This window comes from Balaenoptera physalus, assembly GCF_965194825.1.
Source record: "Balaenoptera physalus genome assembly, chromosome: 13".
Classification (NCBI taxonomy): Eukaryota; Metazoa; Chordata; class Mammalia; order Artiodactyla; family Balaenopteridae; genus Balaenoptera; species Balaenoptera physalus.
In genome coordinates this window covers 27,455,135-27,469,939 of record NC_138892.1, presented here as the reverse complement: position 1 = coordinate 27,469,939, position 14,805 = coordinate 27,455,135, and the positions used below count along the sequence as shown (strand labels likewise).

At 36.0% G+C, this 14,805-nt stretch overlaps 1 protein-coding gene across 6 annotated transcripts in view; it reads left to right on the top strand.

Moving 5' to 3' along the window:
• Positions 1 to 14,805, top strand: part of MRPL42 (mitochondrial ribosomal protein L42) — a 63,563-nt gene that overhangs the window by 5,466 nt on the left and 43,292 nt on the right. For 5 of the 6 annotated variants that reach the window (XM_082419161.1, XM_082419158.1, XM_082419159.1 and 2 more), the window contains exons 3-5: positions 575 to 638; positions 1,840 to 1,924; positions 7,566 to 7,729. In XM_082419161.1, the coding sequence (XP_082275287.1) occupies positions 575 to 638; positions 1,840 to 1,924; positions 7,566 to 7,729 (313 nt within the window). The remainder of the gene's footprint in view (positions 1 to 574; positions 639 to 1,839; positions 1,925 to 7,565; positions 7,730 to 14,805) is intronic. The other variant, XM_082419163.1, reaches the window with a different exon arrangement.

Genomic DNA, 14,805 nt, shown 5'->3' with positions numbered 1-14,805 from the left:
TTATTTTATTTTATTATTTATTTATTTGTTTGGCTGAGCCGCGCGGCTTGCGGGATCTTAGTTCCCCAAGCAGGGATCTCGAACCCAGACCCCGGCAGTGAAACTGCTGAGTCCTACCCACTGGACCACCAGGGAATTCCCAACACTAAAGTTTTTAGAATACTCAGAAACTTTATGTTCTTTCTTTCCTCTGGTCCTGGCGCTTTTTATTCCCTTTGCAAGGAACACTGTACTCATCCCCTCACAACTCCAGCTTACTCCTTCATCCTTCAGGACACCTTAAACATCATCTCCAGCGGAAAAGCATTCTTGAACCTGTACACTCCTGTTTTGTAATCTGTCCATGTGTCCCTTTCACTCCCAGTGCTTACCCTTCCTAACAGGGCACCAGACTTGCACCCTTTTTGAGGTCAGGGACTGGATCTTAACTTGTTGAGTCCCTAGCTCCATGTACAGCCCTGTTTCTTAGTGAATACAGTAAATAGTGGTTGAATGAGTAAAACTAGCTTTACATTGGTGTGAGGACATATGCTCAAATTAACTAAATCCATCTTACTGTTTGGGGTTTTTGCAGATGGAGCCTTATATTGTGTTTGTCATAAAACTACGTATTCTTCTCTTCCAGATGACTATAATTGGTATGTATTGAAGTCCAATTGGAAAAAAAAAATAAGTTCGTTAGCTCTATCTGAAATGATGTAATTTTATTTCTTGTTTTGGTATTTTCTGCTTTCTTTTCTGATTATTCTTTCTTTAATTTTGTTTTTAAAAATTATTTCAGTGATCTTATTTACCCAGTGTCTGGGCTTATAAATGGTTTAAATAAAAATCATTATCATTGTGTTTCAGTGAATACTTCATTTGTTGTAAGACAGACTTGCTGATAGAAATGCTGTCTTTTCTTCCTGAAGCATTCTTTAGCTTTTTGGAGAAGCTAAATACCTTTTATGTTTTTCTCTTAGGGTTCATATCTATTAGCTTAAGCAGTTATTTATCTTATCTTTTGTTAACATTGAATAATCCTAAATTACAAATATTTAATTCAACCACAATTTATTTGGTACTTATTCTAGTCAGTATGCTCAGAACTAGGAATAACGTATGAATGAAATATTGTCCTTTATCTCTATAGCAGAGTCTTATGTGCAGAAACTACAACATGTTTTCTTAAGTTACATTGTTTTTATTGTGAATTTTAGTAAAAATATATTTTCTTCCCTCTTGACACCAGTTTTAATTGTAAATTTAGTAAGTATTAGGATAGTGATGAAATAAGACTAGGTAATAGGTAGCACTTTTGAACCTGAAAAGATTGAGTCTTATATGACGTGTTTTGCATTATGCCAAAGGCATTTGGAGAAATGCTGATCTAGAAAAAGTACTCAGCTACAATCTTTATGATTGGAAATTCAAGTTATCCTTTACCTGGAAGATTATGTATTTTGCTGATCTTCAGCTTTAATAATTTAAGTAATCTCCTTACAGCTTTTTGAAGGTAGCTTTTAGATAAGGAAAAGAAGTTCTATTAATAGTGATGAATGAACATGAAGATCTCTTCCAAAGGTTAAGAAAACAAATAACTTTAACCAAACAAATAATTTGAAGAATAATTTATATAAAATAGTGGGTAATGCAGTAAAGGTTTGTTGTGGTAGTTAAGCTGACATATTTTATGGGATGGTATGAGTTGTCCCCTGTAATATGGGTACCTGGTTTGCCAGTCCAGTGACATGATGGCATTTATTCTTCAGGGATTTGTGATTAACAAATTTTAGCTCTAATAATCATTTTCCCTTGAATACAGTATAACTCTGTTTCTAAAACATTCTTTTTTTTTAGCAAAGTAGAGCTTGCTTTGACATCTGATGGCAGGACAATAGTATGCTATCACCCTTCTGTGGACATTCCATATGAACACACAAAAGTATGTATAAGAAAATCTCTTGTAATTTTTAATTTGTTGTTGGACTATTCACCCTTCTTTACAGTATCCAAAGAGAAGGGAATTGTTTGATTTTCTTTATTTGGTTTAGATCTTCTTTTGGCTTTTTTATTTTACTGTTTTGATTTTTCTCTTATTTCTTTTCATCATTTTTCTCTAAAGGTTTTTTTCAGTACACAAAGTGAAACATTTAAACACAATTACGGCATCAGTTTTCTGGTCTAAAATTTGGTAGATTTCTGACTAGGGATCAAACACACCTAGTATAAATTTTAAAAACACATTGTCCCATACTACTATATATTGCAATCTAATAAATTATGAAAAGTTTGTATTTTAGTGTACTGTTTCATAACTTTTATATTGTGTTGGTTTTGATAATCCTTTTAACGTTGGGTGAATTTCTTCTTTTCTCGGTTAGTTTTTTCTTTTGCTTTTTTTTTTTTAATATAAATTTATTTATTTATTTATTTTTGGCTGTGTTGGGTCTTCGTTGCTGCGCACAGGCTTTTCTCTAGTTGTGGTGAGCAGGGGCTACTCTTCGTTGTGGTGCGCAGGCTTCTCATGGCGGTGGCTTCTCTTGTTGCGGGGCATGGGCTCTAGGCGTGTGGGCTTCAGTAGTTGTGGCTTGTGGGCTCAGTAGTTGTGGCTCACAGGCTGTAGAGTGCAGGCTCAGTAGTTGTGGCGCACGGGCTTAGTTGCTCCGTGACATGTGGGATCTTCCCGGACCAGGGCTCGAACCCGCGTCTCCTGCACTGGCAGGCAAATTCTCAATCACTGCACCACCAGGGAAGCCCCTGGTTATTTTTTTCTAATGGGCCAACATGGGCATATATTTTAAGTGGCCTAGTTTAATTTTTTCCATATTTCTTCAAAAGCCAGGCACTAGGTAAAGGAGGTTTTGTTTTTATTTTTAATGTAATTTAACTTGACCCAAGTCTTTTTATTATTTTATATATGAATAGCTTCCTCTTATTTCTTTAAGCCCTCTTCTACTATATTTCGTAGTGTTTGATTTGCTTTTTGAGGAGAAAATAATTCATCACATGATGCATCTAGTGATACCTATTTTTAAAAATCATCATTAGGGCCAGAGTACCGGTTTGACAAAACAAATTAATGTTATTTTACTAGTTTGTATTCCCTTTTTAAAACCTCACCATTTTGTCTGCCTGCTTTGTATTCTAGCTAGATACCATAGGCAATATTCCAGTATTCCTTTTTTGTTTCATTTCTTTGGACAATGTGTAGAAAATAGGAGTAAGTCACTGACTTTTGGCCTGTAAACCTCTAGCTCATACTATATTGTGCCTTCTTACATTGTTATTTTTTGTTATATTTCTGGTTACGTGCTTTATCCTTGTTTTAGCAGTTTATACTAAGAAGCCCAGGACTGTGTGGTCATTTCTCAGTATCCAAACTCTCATCCCCATATGGCTCTTTGCATCCCTGAATCTGATGCTTTTCCTATCCTTCCCAACTCTCAAAACTTTTCCACTGTACTTTTAGAACTTACTATCATCATTAAAATCTCTCATAACCTTAACTTCTTCCAGAATGTTGCCTTCACCTTCTGACTCTAACAGAAACTTGGCTGTACCCTGGTGTCATTGCTTCCCTAGCACTCTTAAGTAGTTGTGCTTTTCTCTCCTAAACCCTTTTACTACTGAGCGTAGAGATGGAATAGGTGTCCCTGTGGCTCTTCACTGTCATATCCAGATCATCTTTCCTCCTCCCTAACAATTTCTAGCTTTGTAGTTTGTATCATTAAACCATACCATCTACTTATCTTTTTTCTTTTGCTGTTATCTGTCATCCCGCAATTCACTTCTGCTCACCCTCACGTGCCCCCCATCCCTCCACTCTTCTCTGAAGATTTTAGATGTACTCTCACACTCTCCAACACTGTGTCCTAATTCTTTGTTATTTCAGCGTCCATGTAGATGATCTGTCTACTACCTCAGCCTCTTACTTTTTGATCTTTTTTCCGCATGGGAGTGGAGCCCCCCAATCCTGTGGTTGTACCCTAGAGATGTTTTAATCACAAATAACTCCTCCTCCTTCCTCCCAATCTAGATTTTTAAGACTTCCACTAGCTTACTACCAACTCCCCCTAGTTTCCCAGCTTCAGGAATATTCATCCCCTCATTAAGACCTGCATCAATTGATCGAACCACTTTTTCACAGTCCTTCATGTATCTTGTACATTCTCACTTCTTTCCTTACCCAGCATAGATTCCATGGTCATCATCATAATCACTCCCTTGCATACATACCCATCTCCCTGCCTCTTTTTCTGTTGAACTCCCTTTGTTGTATCAGTTGTCTCCTCTCCCATGTCCTCAGTATTCCTCTCTCTAGTCTAGGAGATCACTCCTGTCAGTTCACACTAATCACTCTACTGCTACCACACTGGCCTCCATGCTGTTCTTTAAGGTAAGTACTTAGGAAGCTCCTGCCTCAGGGCCTTTATAGTTACTGCTTCCTCTGCCTGGAATGCTTTTCCCTCAGAAATCCTCATAGTTTATTCCCTTTCCTTTAGATCTTTCTTTAAGATCTTTCCTTATTTGTTACCTAGAGACCTTCCTTGCCATTACATTTAAAATAGTACCCCTGCCCCTGGAATCCCTATTGTCCTTCACTTTGCTTTACTTTTCTTAATAGCATTTATCATTTCTGGCGCACTGGATATTTTCTTGCTTTTCTGTCTGTCTCCCGCCATTAAAATGTAAGCTCCATGAGGACAGGGCATTGTCTGTTTTGTTCCCTGCTATATCCTCAGCACCTGGAATAATACCTATACTTGGTAGGTGCACAATAACTATTGTTGATTAAATAAATAAATTTGGCCCTCTCTTTTCATGCTTAAGCGTTTTCTGTTTTAAGGCTAAGAGATATTTACATGGAGAAGCATGGAAATTTTTTGTTTCTCAAGTAATAAATTATAGATTGGACTTTATTTACAATAAGAAACATTCTCGAAAACATATTACTGTTAAAATATGTTCTTTTTGAATCCAGATTTACAAATTTCATGAAGGTAGTACATAACATTAAATAACTATATTTAAAGGTGACTTAAAATTTAGATTTGATTTTCTTCTTTTCTCAAGGAAGTAGCTGCAACTCTAGTGGACCCTTTCATTCTCTAGGCCCTGGAAAGCATATTGCATACAGAGATCCTGGTCATAAGTAGAAACACCTACTGACACTGGCTTTAGGAAAGTTAAGATGATTTGTATCTTTGGTTTTCTGGTAATTTACATTTGAATCTAAAAGATGTTAATTATTGTCCATGGATCCAGGTAAAAAGATCCTTCTTTCTGTTTCGGCCAGGTATGTGTTTTATTAAAACTAAAAATATTTTTCTAGAATTTAGGATTTCTGGTTTAGGAAGATAAAGATTTTAAACCAGGGGCAAAAAAATAATGATTTGGAAAAATAAAGTAAAAATGTAAGTACTAGGAAATTCTTTTTAGTGGTTGATTTAGTGGAAAATTTCAAAAGTCAAATTTGAAAATTCTTAAGAAAACAAGGGAAATGCAGGATGACAGTTCTGAATGTTTTTTTTACAGTTGAAATTCAGTTTTATTTTAGTTTTTACCTTTTACTGAAATATTCATGTACCCTTTCTTTGAAGTTTGATCAAGGAGATCAAATACAACCTAAAAATCAGTTCTGAGTCTGCAGAGGCTTTTGGTTTAGACTTCGAAGAAGCCATTAATTCCAATGTCTTTTATCTGTGTGCCTGGAAAAGAAATACAAAGCAGAGAGAATTTGTGATATATTAGAATTGAGCCTGTTGGGAATAGGAAGAGAGACAGTGAACATTTATTAACACTTGAAAATAACTGTTTGATAATAGTTAAAACATTTGATCTTTAGCAACAAGTATAGTAACCTAAAAGAAAACTATAGCTCTAATCTAGCCTTTGCTAGTATACCTCAGGGTCTGATAGTAACTTGCAAAGACACTTAAATATTAATATTTCACTCTACATGTAAGAGATGATCATATAAAATTACTTAAAATGTCTAAGGAGCACTTTTTCTTTAAATAAATTTATATCACTGTTTTCCTGTTTGAGGCCTTAAAATAAATGTTAACAGCTACCTACCATTATTGAACTCAAAGAGTATGAGGGACAGCTCAGCATGTTATTATTTCACTTAATCCTCATCAAACCCTTATTAGGTAGATAATTACTCCGTAGATTTTACGAAAGGGAGATTAAGAGCTTAAATAACTATTCCAAGGTCACAGAGATAGTAGTTATTGACCAAAGCCCAATTCTTGACCTCTTCATTATACTTTCTCTTTATTCCCTCCCACACTAAGGAAGTGGTTCCTTATTTCTACTTAAATCAAATTGTTACACGTAAATCTAACTTTGAAAGCTTTTCATAATCTGATTTCTCGAGATCCATTTTTTAAGATCACCTGCTTATTGTATGTTTTTACCTACTTTGCTTTATTTATAATGTTTGTTATTCCTTCTAGAATTCATTCTGCACTCTGTGACAAGGCTCTGACTTGGCTCCTGTTCTATTTCTCACTAATATCTTTGTTAATTTGCATCTCTATAGTACTTAGTCAGTTGTGCCACCATCATGTACTTATATATTGCCTTCTAAAGAGCTTTTATTTTTTCATGTACATAAACTAAATAAATATGAGTCTATGCTGTAACATTTAGTACAGTGGTAGAATGTAGCGGTTGTCATAAACAGTGTGTGAATGTAAAGACATCTGTGTTTGAATTGTTTCCTTTTTGATGGTAAATTCAGGTTTTCATTGTGTTGTAATACATATAGATGGTATTTGTAAAACAAGGCAATGTTACAGTCTTGTGTTACGTATGTTATCACTTAATATTTAAAATATAGGTAGCTTGACTTTCCAAGACACTGATTTTTAAGGGCGTTAGTCAGCCAGCATTGCTGATGGGCATATGTTATATCACTCATGTGTTGGGAGGAGATGAGATTTTTTTAGTAATTAATGTCTTTGGGGGAAAAAACTACTCGAATTACCATAAAGCATCATTTGATGGCATTTCAGGCACCTAAAATGAAAACATTGAAAAATTTCCTGCTTCTTTTGGATATAAGAAATGTCATTTTCTATTAAAGGTTTTTCATTGTATCTTACTTTAATGGTATGCAAGGTAGAGACTAAACTTTTAAGTTAAAAAATAATAATGGGCACAATTTATTGTTTTGAGAAATAGAAACTAAAGTAATAAGTACTTTATTATTGGGGGAAAATTACTTTAAATAAGAACTTTATTATTGGAAAGGAAACCCAAAACTTGATATGAGAAGAAAAATATTTCTGGGGAATTCCCTGGCGTCCAGTGGTTAGGACTCTGTGCTTCCACTGCAGGGGGCACGGGTTCGATCCCTGGTCAGGGAACTAAGATCCTGCATGGTGTGGCCAAAAAAAAAATTCTGATTCTTTAATGAATAGTGCAACTAAGTGAAACTGTTCTGATGACTTATTTACCCACCTTTAGGTACGATAATGAAGTACTCAGTGTGGTAATTATTTTACTGTAAACTCAATCAGATGCTGGCTAACATTCCTACATTTTGATGTTGTTCATTGCTGATGATTTTGCAGCCTATCCCTCGGCCAGATCCTGTGCAGAATAGTGAAGAAACACATGATCTAGTGCTGAAAACCAGATTAGAAGAAAAAGGTGAACACTTAGAGCAAGGACCCATGATAGAACAACTTAGCAAAATGTTCTTTACTACTAAGCACCGTTGGTATCCTCGTGGACAGTAAGTTCTATTTTCTTTTCTTCTTCAACTCTCACTGAACACTAAAGAAATACATAACTTTCCTTCTATTAACAAACTTCTGAGGTTGTACTTTACATGAAGGAATTAACACCCAGTATGATCACCTATTAAATTGTATTTTTAAATCTACATATATAGAGTAGCTAAAATGAAATAGTACTTCTTTTCCTTTATTTTAGTGGGGGAGTTTAACCAAAGCTTTCAGGGAATTTTGCAAGAGTTCTTGAAAATTTTTCCATTCTGTGATGTAGTCATTTTATGTATTGTTTTTATTCATCTTCCTGATGAATACTTGATCTTGTCCTCAGCCCTCTATCCATTTATTTAACAGATTTTGAGTTATTGCAGAAAAAATTGGGGTACAGCAAATGATTGGGCAGTATATATATTTTGCAGTTCCTTTAGGAACTACAGTTGCCCCTCTGTTTCCAAGTACTCACATTTTATTACATTGATTCTTACCTCGTATCTAACTCTGGCTTTAATTTGTTTACTTCTTTTGATTCTTATTTCTTTCATATCTATCTTATTCCCTACTAAACTAAGAAACTAAAACTAAGAAGTGGCTTTTTAAAATTGTTTGTTTGAGCAAACTTTGTTTTTATTCACTTGTTTTATTCACTTTGCTTTTATTCACCCAGTAACTAGCACTGGGCTGGCACATTTATGGCAGGACATGCTTATGGAATTAATGAATATGCAGTCATTGAGCTGCTTGAAGTGATGGGTGATCAAAAACACAATCGTTGTTTGTAAGTTGTTTATAGTCAAGGAAGGAAGATAGTAGAGTAAATAAACAAATCAAGAGATTGACATTTGAAGGATGGTTAGGAGTTAGCCATGGAGAATGGGGAAAAGGCTTCACAGGCTGAGAACAGTATGTCATAGAGTAAGCTGGGGAAACTGCAAGTAGTTCAGCTTGGATGGGACCCAGAATATGAGGAGGGAATGTAAGAAGGGTCTTATGAAGGATTTTGTGTTGTGCTGAGGAGTTTAGGTTTTATTTTCATTGCCAAATTCTAAGAATCAAACTGACATCCCCAAAGTTTATGCATTAGGAAATCCTTAAGTAGGTTCCGTATTTGGGATAAGGTGATGCATGGAAAGATTGGAGTCAGAGGGACTTGCTATGAAACTGTTACAATAGTCCAGGTGAAATTTGTTGAAGATCTACATGAAAGGACCAGCAACGGGAACAGAAAGGGGGAAAGTTAAAGAGAGGACTATGTTTAAGAACTTTAGTTAACAGCAGTAGTTCACCGGACTTGATGTGGGTAGGGAGAGATAAGGAAGAGGTAGGAGACCTCTCAAGTTTCTGACAGAGGTGTTCAGGTAGATGGTGGTGCCACTCATACAAGCGGGGAAACAGAGAGTGAGGAAGATAAACCTATTATTCGTTATGTTGAGTCTGAAGACTCTGTGGATCATCTGGTGGGGAGCAATTCTGAAAGCAGCTGCATGTATGGACCTGGAGCTTGGTTTACGTTTTTAGTTTCTCTTTAGAAGGTACTTTCTCCCTTATCTGTAGTTACAATAGAGATTCCTCAGGGCTCTGCCTTATACTCCATGTCTTGCTAAAATTTGTTCTGAGAGCTACAATTACATTCATTATATAGATGACATGCAACCTGCTCCATTATACATTTTTTAATTTCCTCAGCCTTATTCCCAATCTCATTGTTCTTAGAATATTACTAACTAGATATCTGTCCAAACTTTTAAATTCATTACAACAAAACACAGCTCTTCTTTTCCTGTCTTAAAAAGCCCCTCCCTTAATAATCGTTCCGTAATAAAAGTGATATTTCTGTATCAATTTCCCAAGGAAAAAATCTGTGATTTTTTTTGGCCACTGTAGTGCCTTTTTTTTTTTTTAAATAAATTTATTTATTTTATGTATTTATTTTTGTCTCTGTTGGGTCTTCGTTGCTGCATGCGGGCTTTCTCTAGTTGCGGCGAGCGGGAGCGGGCTTCTCATTGTGGTGGTTTCTCTTGTTGTGGAGCACGGGCTCTAGGTGCGCGGGCTCGGTAGTTGTGGCACATGGGCTCTAGAGCACAGGTTCAGTAGTTGTGGCACACGGGCTTAGTTGCTCCGCGGCATGTGGGATCTTCCCGGACCAGAGCTCGAACCCGTGTCCCCTGCATTGGCAGGCGGATTCTTAACCACTGTGCCACCAGGGAAGTCCCCTGTAGTGCCTTTTTTTTTTTTAAGGTAAAACAATATTTGTTTTTATTTATTTGTTGAAGTGCAGTCAACCTACAATGTTATATTATTAGTGTACAACATAGTGATTGAATATTTTTATAGATTATACTCCATTTAAAGCTAATACAAAATAATGGCTATATTTTCCTGTGTTGTGCAATATATCCTTGTTGTTTATTTATTTTATACATAGCAGTTTGTGTTTCTTAATCCCATACGTCTATCTTGCCCTGCCCCCTTTTCTCTCCCCACTGGTAACCACTAGTTTGTTTGCTATTTATGTGAGTCTTCTGTTTCTGTTTTGTTATATACATTTGTTTGTTTTACTTTTTAGATTTCACATATAAGTGATAACATAGAATATTTGTCTTTCTCTGTCTGACTTGTTTCACTAAACTTAATACTGGGAATCCCCTGGTGGTCCAGTGGTTAGGACTTCACGCTTTCACTGCTGAGGGCATAGGTTCAATCCCTGGTCAGGAACTAAGATCCCGCAAGCCACACTGCGTGGCAAAAAATAAATAGATAAATAAAACTAAAGTTTAAAAAAAAACCCATAATACTATCTAGGTCCATCTACGTCGCTGCAAATGGCAGAAATTCGTTCTTTTTTATGGCTGAGTAATATTCCATTGTATGTATTTACCACATCTTCTTTATCCATTCATCTCTTGACCACCATAGTGTCTTTCAATTTCTGCATCTGTTTTATGTCCCCTTCCTTGTTTTTTCTTTCTTATTTAGTATCCACTTTGTTTATGCATGCAGTCTGGGTTTTTCCCTCTTTGTAATTGTAAGTTAGGTTATGGGAAAACAAATTAGCAAGCCATTATATAGCCACGTATCTAAATCACTGCTGTATTCTAAGATTTCTTTCCATGATTCATAACATTGTTCATGTTTATCTTTTATTTCTGTCCCATTAGGTAGATACTTTAGTTCAGGCCCCACCTTGAAATTTTTCTATAATGGCTTTCAGTACCTGTTTCTTTCCTGCATGTTTCATGTTGCTGCAGTTTTTTTGCCATCTTTTGTTCATAACCAAATCGCTAAAGTTATGAAAATCCTCTGTACATGTGTAACATGAAGGGGGCAAGACTGAAGGTAAGAAGACCACTGGGGAGTCTTAAAACCAAACATGTTATCTCCAGACATTTTTGTCTAGTACCCCGCCTATGTTTAATCTTATTACTTATTTAATCTTATTACTGCTAATTAGCTTTGACTGCTAATTAATTTAATCTCTATAGTATGTCTTGTCCCATCAGGATTTCTAGGCACTTTCAGTTATAAGCAGACTTTAATTAGACACAATTGATTATCCCAATGTCTCTCCTAATAAAGAGTTCAACAGAAAAACTCCAGATGCTAGCTTATGTATATAAAGAAAATTTTAATCTGTAGGCATTATCCTTGTGATGCATCGTCTTTCAAAATTTTAAATAAGCTAATGTGTGATTACTGATACTCAACAAGTATTTATTTGGTATCTACATATATATATTTTGGATTAATGTAAGCCATTTTCAAATGTTGGTTTCTAGATGTTAGCGCCTCTTAAACATCCGGCAGTATATAGAAGGATGTTTTACTAAATATTTCACAATTTTAAAGTTATAACAGAAGAATGGGACCCATTATGAATTTAATAATTAGAGATATATAACATCTTTTTAAACATTTTAAAAAATTTATTTTTATTTATTTTTGGTTGCATTGGGTCTTTGTTGCTGTATGCGGGCCTTCTCTAGTTGCGGTGAGCGGGGGCTACTCTTCGTTCCGGTGCACGATCTTCTTATTGCAGTGGCTTCTCTTGTTGTGGAGCACGGGCTCTAGGTGCGTGGGCTTCAGTAGTTGTGGCACACGGGCTCAGTAGTTGTGGCACGCGGGCTCAGTAGTTGTGGCTTGCAGGCTCCAGAGTGCAGGCTCAGTAGTTGTGGCGCACAGGCTTAGTTGCTCTGCGGCGTGTGGAATCTTCCCGGACCAGGGCTCGAACCCATGTCCCCTGCATTGGCAGGTGGGTTCTTAACCACTGCGCCACCAGGGGAGCCCCCATAACATCTTCTTAAATATGTTACTGAAAGATATAAAATGCTTGTTTAAAAAATATTTTTAAACAATTCAGAAGTATTTAAAGTATAAAATAAAAATCTTTTTTATACCTACTAATGCCCTATTCCCCATAGATGAACACTGTTAAACTCTACCTATGTGAATAGACCAACCTCATATTATGCTCAATTTTGTGCTTTTTGAACTCCAGTAAAGTAGAACACTTTTCTGAGAGTACAAGTTTTTGTTAAAGAGGCCAGACTGACTCAGATCATCTTGTCTCTGCTACTTACTAGGTAGTTATTCAATCTTATTATCTATTAAAGAAAATAGAAATAATAATGCCTAATTCACTTGGTGGTTTTGAGATAAAATATAATCATTTAAGTTAAGCACCTGGCATACAGTATATGTACAGTAATAATGTGGTAATTATAATTATTAACATTGTCTCCTACTCATAGTTTTTCTTATTCTTTTAGAAGCATCTTTTTTTTTTTTTTTTTTTTGACTGTGCCACTTGGCTTGCGGCATCTCAGTTCCCCGACCCGGGACTGAACCTGGGCCATGGCAGTGAAAGTGCCAAATCCTAACCACTAGACCACCAGGGAACTCCCTGAAGCATCTTTTCTTAAATAGGCTCTTTTGAGGTATAATTTACATACTTCAAATTTACCAGTTTTAAGTATACAACTTCATGAGTTTTGACAAATGTTTTAAGTAAAGCATTCACCAGTTTAAGTACACAGTTCGATGCGTTTTAACAAATGTATACAGTTGTATAATTGTTACCGAAAATGGGGGTCCGGCTACTTGCCACTCAAAAGCCAATAAAGAGGCAAGGTTAGTGGAAAGGAAAGTTTGCTTTATTTTGGAGGCTGGCACCCAGGGTGGGGGTGGTTTACTGCTGCCTGTCCAAAGACTGACCCTTTTATAGACAGAGGGAGGGAGCTACATGCAGAAACAGCACAGTCAGCTCTGACAGTCATCTTGAAATTGGTTATCAGTGGTCTGGCCAGCATCATCCTGATTGTTTTAAGTACAGTTAATCTTCAGTTCCAGGGTCGGTTTGTTCCCATTTCTTTGAGGCCAGCTCTCGGAATTGTGGAAGCTTATGTCATGGCTACAGTCTGGTCATCATGTAGTTAACTTCTTCCTCCTGGTGGGGGTTTTAGTATCTATAAGACAGCTCACAGGATATGGCTCAGAATATTATCTATAGCCCTTGAGAAGGAACTAAAGGTCCTTGACTACGCTTAATGACTAAACTTGTCTTGTTGGGCTGTTAGTCTTGTTGGGCTGTTTTCCTTTGTTTCTGCATTTTCTCACTTCTCTGATTAAACTTATTCTTTGGCTAAAGTTTTTCCACAGACATAAGGCAGGCTGAGGACATGGGGGGAAAGGACCATAGCATCCTGCTACATTTCATAATCACTACTACAATCATAATATAGACTATTCTCATAACTCCAGAAAGTTCTTCCATGCCCTTTTGCAGTCAGTTCCCTCCCTATAACCCTCACCCTGGGCGATTACTTCTCTGCTTTCTATCACTTTCTAGAATTTCCTGGATTTCTAGAATTTCATGTTTTACCCTTTCTAGAATTTCATGTAAATGGAATTATACAGTACGTAACCTTTTGTGTCTGACTTATTTCACTATGTACAGTGCTTTCAAGATTCATCCATGTTGTTGTGTATACCAGTAGTTTGTCCTTTTTTATTTCTGAGTAGTATTCCCTTGTATGGATAGACCACAGTTTGTTTATCTATTAACCAGTTGGACATTTTGGGTTCTTTCCAGTTTTTTGGCTGTAAATAAAGCTGCATAAACATTCAAGTACAAGTCATTGCATGTTCATGTTTTTATTTCTCTTAAGTAAATATCTAGGGGTAGGATTACTTGGTCATGTGATAAGGACATGTTTAAATTCATGAGCCACAGTTAAAGTGGCTGAACCATTTTACTTTCCCACTTAGCAGTGTGAGAGTTCTAGTTGCTCTACATCCTTCCCAACACTTGGTATCATCAGTTTTTAAAATTTCAATCATTCTGTTGGGTGAATAGTAGTATTTCATTGAGGTTTTAATTTATGTTGCCCTAATGAATTACTAATCATTTTGAGCATCTTTTCATGTGCTTATTGGCAATGCATACATTTGTTTTTTTGTTTTTTTTGTTTCTTGGTTAAGTATCTGTACAAATCTTTTGCCTATTTTTTAAAAAGCAGATTGGTTTTCTTATTAAGGTGTAAAACTTGTGGATCAAAGTCCTTTATGAGACAAATGTTTTGCAAGTATTTTCTCCCTGTCTGTGGCTTGCTTTTTCATATCCTTAATAGTGTATTTTGAAGATCAGAAGTTTTTTAATTTTGGTGAAGTTCAGTTTACAAATTTTTCAGGCTTTTTGCATCCTACTTAAAAAATCTTTGCCTAAACCTAAGGTCACTAAGACTTTCTCCTATGTTTTCTTCCCAAAGTTTTACAATTTTAGTCTAACATTTAGGTCTATAACCCATTTAGAGTTAATTTTTATGTATGGTGTGAGGCATAGGTTGGGGATCTTTTTTTTTTGCATACGTATATCCAGTTGTCCCAACACCACTAGTTGAAAATATTATCTTTCCCCATTAAATTGCCCTAACACCTTTATTGAAACCATATATGTGGGTCCTGGACTCTTATTTTGTTCCATTAATATATGCTCATCTTTGGAATACCACACAGTTTTGGATATTATAACTAAAGTCTTGAAACCAGGTAGAATAAGTTCTAATTTTGTTCTTTTTTAAAAACG